Below are 10,119 nucleotides of genomic sequence, written 5' to 3' on the forward strand. Positions count from 1 at the left end.
ATTGTCCTCAGCTTAGACAAGGGTAATAATAATAATAATAATGTGTGACCAGTCCAGGGACATCAGGCGGCTACAAACCAGGCTCCTTCTCGTGCAGTTGCAGCAACATTTTACTCAGAGACGACAACGATAAAACGCAGAAGTTGCCGAGAGTTTCTTCCCCGAACAGACTACACGAATGAAAGCGAGACGCTAGTGTCCGTGTCTGACTGCACAAGAGGAATATTTTGCGACCCTGCTGCTGCCCCACACAGACCCCCATATACAATGCACAGATGATGAATAGGAGCCAGGAGCTCGGATCGATGCTCTCTCCAACAAAACTATAGGGCAATTAATTGTGGCTTGTCCCCTCATCCTTCATCTGCTTGTGGCACATATCGATGGAGATTACTGCTGATGGACCATTTTATCACCTTAAATAAACAGCCACCACCTTTTCTAACCTCAATCTAATATATGGCGGCTGCATATAGCGTGTCCTGGAGACATGGGGGCTGGGAGAAGGCAGATCAGTGGGCTTGTTGTCACCCAAACAATAATCACTACAAATAGCCATGGCTACAGCTGCTGAAGAACCTCTTTTCGATGCGGGTGGTTCGCCTTTCAGTTAATTTTTAGTATGCTATACAATGGACAATTCTAAGCAACTTTTCAATTGGTCTTCATTGTTTATTTTTTAGTGTTTTTAAATGCTTTGCCTTTTTCTTCTGATTCTTTCCATCTAAAAACAAATGCTCTGTAAATCTACAACTATATAGTTATTGCTACTTTGTATTACTCATCTTTCTATTCAGGCCTCTCCTATTCATATTCCTGTCTCTTATTCAAATCAGTGCATGGTTGCTGGGGTAATCGGCACCCTAGCAACCAGATTGCTGAAGCGACAAACTAGAAAGCTGCAGAATAAAAATTTAAATAACTCAAAAACCACAAATAATAAAAAAAATTAAAACCAATTACAAATTGTCTCAGAATATAACTCTCTACATCAAACTAAAAGATCATTTAAAGATGAACAACCCCTTGAATTAGTTTTTTGTAGCAACTTCAGGGCACAGGGCTAATAGCTAAACCCTATAGCCTGCAGCTCCCAGGCCCCCTGGGTAGAACAACATGGACATAGGCTATGACCAGATTTAGGGGGTTTGAAGGCCTCCCTAGATCTCCCTATATGAGATCCCTAGTTAAGGAGGAGCCACCGAGGAGCAAAGGGTTAACAGCAAGCAGCTTCTCCCAAACCTAAGCCTACACTAAGCCTACACTAAATAAACACAAACCATCATCCATTATACGTTATAAGTATGTCAGCCACAAACCCACGATCATCCATACTTCAAGACTGAAATCTGAACGCAAACTATATATATATATATATATATAAATATATATATATATATATATATAAATATATATTTATATATATATTTATATATATATACAAAAGCAACAGGAACTACAAGATCCACATTAAGAACTAATAACAATAGTAGTAATTAGCATCTATGTAATTATAATTATTATTAAGAAGACATTACTACTATGATAATAAATTAAAATAATGATTTACAGTAACGATTTAGGGGATGTCGCTCATCGCACATTACAGGTAACTAGTTGTTTGCAACTCCCTGCCTGTCACTGGTTAAGGGAATGATTTATTCTGGCCATGTGCAAGTCTCAATGGTGGGGGCATAGACCCTACTATGCTTATGAATATAATTTTAACGAATCTTATGAATATAATTTTAATAACATTATATAAACATTCCAATTCTTTGCGCACGCTGCTTTGCGACTCGACTTTGTCGCTGCAAAAAAAAAACTCAGAATATAGTTACAAAGGGCGTGAAAGAAACACACACACATAGCAGTTGTCAATAGATAACAAATCAATACAACTGGTGTCTTGTGGGGCATAGATCAATATAACATATCCCCCAAATAAAATGAAGGGGAAGGTTGCCAATTCTTGCTTATTTTAATTAGCAAGAATGGATATTTAAAGATATTTTGACATTAAGCAGCATTTGCCTAATGTATGTAATTTCTAACAAATATTAATGTTTCTGATTACATCATTTCCACGCAGGGAACTGTATTTTATTTTGTCAGAATCTGTATACATTTTCCCCATTCTTCAGATCTGAGTGTCACCTGTAACAAGATTTCAATTGTAGAATTACGCCCCTTCCCTTTACCTGTTTTTAAATTACCAAACACTACAAACTGGATATATATTTTGATTATAGAAACTACAAACGTTTTCAGCATTTTAAAAGCATCATTCAGTTTTTTGTTATCAAAACTTTTATGATTCTCCCTTAAAAAATGTATCGTTTCCCATTTAAATCTGGAAATAAAGAGAATATCCTAATTTATGTTTTGCAACAAAACAAAAACATTGCTGAATAATAAACACGTATATATGGCAAAGGTATATTTGGTTTGCATATGTTATATCGAATTATTTCTTAATTGCTTCGATTAATTTTTATTATATTATTATATATTATTTCACATCTTGATCATTCTCCGGATAAGAAAACGAAATTTAAAAGCAACAGAGCATTATATCTGATACTTATGGTATGTATCATTAATTACAAAATGTGGGGTCATTGTGAAAAATAATTCAATTCTACAGGATAGCGCCTGCATTTTTTGCGCTGCAAAAAAATATTTGGGGAACCACACTGACAAGTTTAAATGTAAGTTATTTACAGTGGATTTTCAGAACTATATTGATAGGAAGTTTTACATTTTACACAGATTTCACCTCTTACAAAATCGCTTGCTGTAAATCATTCGCACAACGAAATTAAAATCCCATGTTGATTTGCAGAGGAAAACATCTGATTTTTATAGTCCAAAAATTCTAATTGGCCAATTTTGGAACAACTAAAACGAAACTGATACAAAGTAAAGTTTTTGTTTTATTGATATATTTATATCACAGGGGCCCAGTAATGCTCAGATAGACAAATAACAATGTCGCCAATGAGCTGCAATTTGTCAGCAAGTGTAACTACAAAACCCTTAAACAAATAACACACCACAGTAAACATTTTAACAATAACAGATTATGTCACTAAACAACTGAACTGACAGCGATTGCTCCTAAATAAACCTAAAGATAAGGCTTATTATTTTGGGAAGTAATTATTGTGGTGATCCAAACTGTGCTCAACGATTTGTTAAAAACCGAGCGCTAATCACTATGGCATGCACAAGCAAAAACCCAGCATTAGTTGCACCATTTGTAAATGCACAGCATAGTAGTAATGTGAGATTATAACATGAGTCTGTGTAGGTTGTCTGCCTGGGTGATGGATAATGCGCAGAGTGAGGCAGTTGCTGAGGAGCAAAGGGACAGAAGTTGCCTGATGGGAGGCTGTTGCCATGGGATACAGCAGTCTTTGAGGCTGTTACCAGGGGCACAGCGGGTGGAGTTGTTGCATTAGCAGCCCTGTCAGAGTATCAAGAGAAATAGTAGATGAAGCGATAGGTGATGAGGAGGGTACAAAGAGGCACAGTGGATGGACCAAGGAGTCAGGGAGGTTGTTCATGGGAAGCAGTGGGCGCTATATGAATTCTTTAACACAGTTGGCACAAGAGATGCTGCTATGGGGCACAACACAATAGACAATACAGGTGGTATGTGGGGCTGTTATTATGGGGCACAGCTGTTGGCACAGGCAGTTGTCGGTGCGCTAAGTGTCACATAGTGATGGAACGTGGCATTTATGAGAATGTCGGGTACATACGGTTGTTGGGGTCGCTGGTCGGGGTGCTGAGCGGGATGATCTCCATGCGTTGCTGTCCATACAGGTAATAGTCCAGATCCTCCGGGGAGCACTGGGATCTCTCGGGGGTCTCCTCTAGGCACTTAGACATTCCCAGCTCGTTTCTATGGGGGGCCACGGCCTCAGCGCTTTGTAGGACCCCGAGAACTGTGGGTATGGGGGTGACTCCGGCCAGAGAAGAGGGTGTGGAAGAGTTAGAGGAAGAGGCCGAGGAGAGGGATGCCGGGCGCAGGCGGAGAGGCTCCATGGGGGGCTCAGGAAGGGCCACATGACTCACAACTCCAGTCTTGATGTGACTCTGGGGGAAGAGCTGCTGCCAGTGCTGCAGATACATCGTGTCAACCTTCAAGAACGCGGATCCGACAGTCTCTCCGGACTTCAGCATGGCCAGCACCTGGGGACACACACAGCGCTAATCACAGCGGCACTTGCACTCAACCTGAGGGGACTCCCTCTATATACCCGTGTTTTACCCCCTTCATTTGCCTGTGTATCAGCCACACAGCGCTCTGGTGTCTGGACCCTCAGTAACACACAGCCGCGCTCATTCCCAGCAGCCATACAACTATATAGAAATTGTTCCCAATTCCCATACAATTATATAGAGAGCATTTGCATACAACTATATATAAAGTGTTCCCATACAATTATATAGAGAGCATTTGCATACAACTATATATAAAGTGTTCCCATACAATTATATAGAGAGCATTTGCATACAACTATATATAAAGTGTTCCCATACAATTATATACAGTAGAGAGCATTGCCATACAACTCTATATAAAGTGTTCCCATACAATTATATACAGTAGAGAGCATTGCCATACAACTATATATAAAGTGTTCCCATACAAATAGAGAGCATTTGCATACAACTATATATAAAGTGTTCCCATACAATTATATAGAGAGAGGATTCCCATAGTGACACCGGGCACAACTCTCTGTCCCTCGCCTCCCCCACGCTAGGGCCTGCACACTGGCTGTATATTGCGGGCAGACAGTTAAGGAAGGGATCCTCGGCACTGGCCGCCTGGGCCAGCACTTACCTGTCTGAGATCCCACTAACGGGAGTCTCCGAGCAACGGGAACAAGTCCAGATCTGTCCCGGGAGTCGGGACCCAGGGGCTGCTGGCCGGAGTCAAGAAGAGTATGAGCGCTGGGCAGGCTCGGAACGGACTCTGCTGGGTCGGGGATCTCTGCTGCTCTGTATCACACACACACTCCTGCTGCACACGTGGGCTGTACCAAACACTACTGCTCTGGGGTGTGTGTCTGGGAGAGGGGGAGGGTTAACCCTTCCTTGGGGCACATCCCTCAGGTAATAGATGCACAGTTCTTTCAGCAGGCTCCCCTGCAACAGACCTCTATCGACCCTCTATCACTCTCTATCTAATAATGTATATTATAGAAGTGAGCGAATCCATCTCTCATATATCTATCTATCTATCTATCTATCTATCTATCTATCTATCTATCTATCTATCTATCTATCTTTCTTTCTTTCTTTCTTTCTTTCTAGCTATTATATATAAGATCTATATGTCTATCTATCTATCTATCTATCTATCTATCTATCTATCTATCTATCTATCTATCTATCTATCTATCTATCATCATCTATCTATCTCATACCTTTCTTTCTTTCTTTCTTTCTTTCTTTCTTTCTTTCTTTCTTTCTTTCTTTCTATTATATATTATATATTATCTGTCTAGCTATTATATATTAGATCAATATATTATAGAAGTGAGCGAATCCATCTCTCATCTATCTATCTATCTATCTATCTATCTATCTATCTATCTATCTATCTATCTATCTATCTATCTATCTATCTATCTCATCTTTCTTTCTCATCTTTCTTTCTTTCTTTCTTTCTTTCTTTCTTTCTTTCTTTCTTTCTTTCTTTCTAGCTATTATATATAAGATCTATATGTCTATCTATCTATCTATCTATCTATCTATCTATCTATCTATCTATCTATCTATCTATCTATCTATCTATCTATCTCATCTTTCTTTCTCATCTTTCTTTCTTTCTTTCTTTCTTTCTTTCTTTCTTTCTTTCTTTCTTTCTTTCTTTCTTTCTTTCTAGCTATTATATATAAGATCTATATGTCTATCTATCTATCTATCTATCTATCTATCTATCTATCTATCTATCTATCTATCTATCTATCTATCTATCTATCTATCTATCTATCTATCTATCTATCATCATCATGTCTATCTTTCTGATGATACAGGATAACAATAAGAACACACAGCACCCCAGCACATGATATGTCAGTGTCGGACTGGCCCACTGGGAAATCAGGAAAAGTCCCGGTGGGCCCAGGAATCAGTGGGCCCTCGTGCTGCTAGACATTTGGCCTATTTCATGGCCATTCCCTATTTCAATGAGAACTAAGTGGCTTAATAGATGGAATAATAGATTATAGTATTATAGTATGTAAAGAAAAGAGATCAGGAGAATAGAGGTTGAGGGAGGAGAGGAAGAATAATAGTAGTGAGAGTTTGTGAGAGTTTTTGGGCAGGCCCCTAGTGTCCCAGTCTGACACTGGATACGATGCTTTATTACGGAAGAGCAGAGTTGGATTTTAAGGCAGTTCCAATCTCCCATGAAGTGCAGTGCTTGTCTCCTATACCCCAGCGATCCCCTGTTGCTACAGTCCATACACCATTGGGAGACTTTATTTATGGTACATTTGATTTGCTATACTTTTCCCTGTTGTTAGTGGGAGAGATCACAGCGCCAATGGTGGGATATAATATGTCAACAGCCTCATAAATCCAATTATTTATTTAAGCACATTCGAACCTGGCTTTTATGTTGTCAATAATGATGTTATATGTGCTCTGTGACACCAAATTAAATATGTTTTTTCATTTAACTGCTAGGAAAACAGGCCAGTGCCAGTGATGGTCCATTGTTTCTCCCCATTGATAGCCCCTCCTCTATTGCAGCAGTACCCCCCAAGCTTGCAGGTCACGTGTGGGGCTAAACTATTGCTATTCATGCATGTGTATGCACAACCTTCATTAATTCATTAATAGTATAAGCATACAATAATATATAGTTTTATTGCGTTTTTGCTGTGTCATTTTTTAATGAGACATTTCCAGGTATTATGAGTGTTGTTACCATTATCCATTACTGATGCATTGCACTGACATATTTGCACAATACTTTGTAGAGATTATTCACATCAGTCGCAATGGAGCTTGCAATCTAAGTCCCTATGACATTTACACACACATAGTTTTATCAGGGCCCCTGAAACCTGAATTTGGAAACATTTAAATTGTTTGATTACGATTTTGTTAGCATACCAAATAAGTACTTGTTTCCTGTTAGTTAACTCATTAAAATAATAAATGAAGCAGCTCTCTGGGATTTTATGGCTGATATTTTTATCTTGATATCAGAGAATCAGGTCATAAGGGTCACAGATATATCTGAACCCATCAGGAGCTTTGCTAGCAAAGGCAGTACACAAACCCAGAGTCATTTTAAAAAGTCATTATATGACATGGTTTCTGTTGAAAGTGAACTACATATACTAGTCTTTATTATTATAACTTCTTGGGTACATCCCCAGGATACATACATTGTTATGAAAAAGTGAGTACAAAAGAAAATGTTTGTACACACAGAGGGAATTCTAACAACATTGCAGAGCCTCAGTTATTACTGTAACACTACATTATTATAACTCCATATAACTAGAACACTATAATTATTGCATTGAAATATAGCCCTTGTTATGTAAGATTCTATCCATTGTGGGCCATGTGATCAGTACAATTATAGAAAAGATTACTGCTAGAGTTTTCAGATTGTATTCCTCTGGAGGTACAGGATGGCCTGGATGTACCAGCTAATATATAATCAGTGCTTAGTATTGCTACTTTCATAACTAACTGAAAATTGCATAATAATAATGTCCCCCCTACTTGAAAAGGGACTATCCCAAATATGTAGGAATTAGAAATTTCCTGAATATGATCAATTCAAAAAATTCTATACTGTTTCTGAAATAATCAAGTTATTGTTCACTGTTCCCTTCTTAGAAATCTATCTCTCTACATGCAGAAGTTGGAGTTAGATGTTGATGGACAGATCGGACACATTGGTACGCGTTTGCTTTGCTAGGCAATGTATTAGAGACTGAGACTGTTTTAGAATCTGGTCCAAAGCTGCAAGCTGAGAGAGGCATAGTGAAGAGTAACAATTATTTCAGAACAATACGGAATTTTGAATTGATTATATTTAAAAAGTTTTGCGTTTTCACAAGTTTAAGCTTATATTACATTTTTTTATTTTTTCCCCTTTACGATGTATGTATATTTTAAATTCATGGGGACTTCTGATATCCTTATTTTACAGTAGGCTGCATATTACTCCCAATATATTTCCCATGTATTAAACAAACTCCCTGAATTTCTCAAATTCCTTTGGTTCCTTGTTTCTATGTTCCAATGTTTTCTAAGTAGCTTCACTGTTGCAGGGCATACTCGCACCAGGCCCTTTACATTAAGATCACCTTCACCTGATGCCACTCTTGTGCCAGTAGGGTGTCACTGTCAGCAGCAATCCTCACAATGACTCCAACTGTAAGGGATTGCATGTATATGCTTCATCAACCCCCCCCCCCCCCATATGGAATGCCCTAGCAGCAGTCTTATTTACACTGACACATGTTTGTAGGGATAATGGATGAGCAGACAAATGAATACTGGGCTCCACCCATCTGTTTTAAGCCATTTTACAAATAAATTAAACACATTACAATAGTCCCAGTGTCAAACAGCAGTTATATTCATCCTGATATCATTGCCCTGGGACATCCTATGAGCAGACATTCATATTTGTCCCACTGCTAAAGGGCACCTTCAGCAAACTCACAGCACAAAAATATTTCCCATTTCTAGTTTTGACTGATAAATCAAAGAACCTCCAGATATCTCATTCCTTTTTTTAGATAGCAAAACAGGAGTTAAGCTGTTAGACTGTATTTAGTGTCACCCAATGGTTGTTCCAATCCTTTGCAAAAAGCCAGTGGCAGAAACCAGGCCACAGAATGGACTTGCAGAGCAGAGGAGTGGTGGCAGCATGCTAGAGGTAAGAGTAAAGGGCAGCAATGTTTTTCTCCATTGATTAATGACCTATACAATAAAAAACAGCTAGAAGAGGAGCTGCAATCAATAAATAAAGTCCCCATATGTATCATATTCCCTGGTGAAATGAAAAGCTGGAGGACAGAATTTTCCTCTTACATATGGGGGCTATTCTCATCTGATTTCATTTCACACTCAATTAAAAAGTTTGCATTGCATATTAATTAATTGTCCTGATCCCACCTAAAGACAAAAGGGCTGCTGCAGAGTGGCAGGAGGCCGATAAAAGGATTCAACAGCTTCACTTCCTATCCAAGCTATCCCCTGATCATTGTTTTAAGGTCACAGCCATCACAGTTAATAATTCATTAATATGGATATGTATTCTTATGGGAGAACAGGGGGCCTTCAGAAACCCTATACAACTGCACTCATACCAGTCTGCTGGACCATACCAAAGACTAAGGCTTGTCAAAAGTCGGTGCAACAGCTTTTTTGGCAATCAATCATATGTCTGCAATTGTACCCTCTGGCTCTGCACTTACACAACTGTACCACAAGAGGGCACTCCTCTCTCTACTCTGCTTCAGCTCTTCTGAAAGGGTGACAAGGTTAGTCAGTATTTAAAGACCTGTGCTCCTTTTGAGTACAGTAAATCCATAAATCATACAATGTTTACCAATATTTATCTACATATATGCTTGGACCTGTTGGCTGAAAACTTCACCTGGCTTTCAAGAAGCAGCATGGTTACTGAAGTTTATTTTACCTTTAAGCAAACTGACTGAAAAATGGAAAAATACGGTAAACTCAGGCAAGAGAAGTTTGCTTACACACTGCCGTGGCAAATTTGCAATGTAAAAGGCTTTTGTGTGACAAATAAAGGATTTAGGAAAAAAACTAAGGAGTCAAAGGAATCCTCAGGAAATTTAAAAAAAATGAAGAAAATCGGCAAAAGGCAACATAAAACATTTTTAGGGTATGACAAGTTAGTATGGGATCCCCAGCACTGGAGGGTCATCCATGACTTGACAAGACATATTGTGTAACAATTTTGGGATGCTTTCAGTATATACCTCCAGGATGTCCACAATCTAGCTATTCTTAACAGAAGCTGAAGCTTCCTGATTTACATCTCGAGACTAGAGGCATCTATATTGAGGGCCCTTTTAAGCCAATCTGATTGTA

The 10,119-nt window shown here is 38.7% G+C and overlaps 1 protein-coding gene across 1 annotated transcript in view; it reads right to left on the reverse strand.

Annotated features, from left to right (window-relative positions):
• prdm6.S (PR domain 6 S homeolog) overlaps positions 1–5,050 on the reverse strand; it is a 75,594-nt gene extending 70,544 nt beyond the window's left edge. Inside the window, exons 1-2 of the mRNA XM_018244284.2 lie at positions 4,859–5,050; positions 3,768–4,200 (exon numbers count right to left, since the gene is read on the reverse strand). Coding sequence (XP_018099773.1) covers positions 3,768–4,191 — 424 coding nt within the window. The 5' untranslated portion in view covers positions 4,192–4,200; positions 4,859–5,050. The remainder of the gene's footprint in view (positions 1–3,767; positions 4,201–4,858) is intronic.
• Positions 5,051–10,119: the final 5,069 nt, after the last annotated feature.

Source organism: Xenopus laevis, chromosome 1S (assembly GCF_017654675.1).
Source record: "Xenopus laevis strain J_2021 chromosome 1S, Xenopus_laevis_v10.1, whole genome shotgun sequence".
In the NCBI taxonomy this organism is placed as follows: Eukaryota; Metazoa; Chordata; class Amphibia; order Anura; family Pipidae; genus Xenopus; species Xenopus laevis.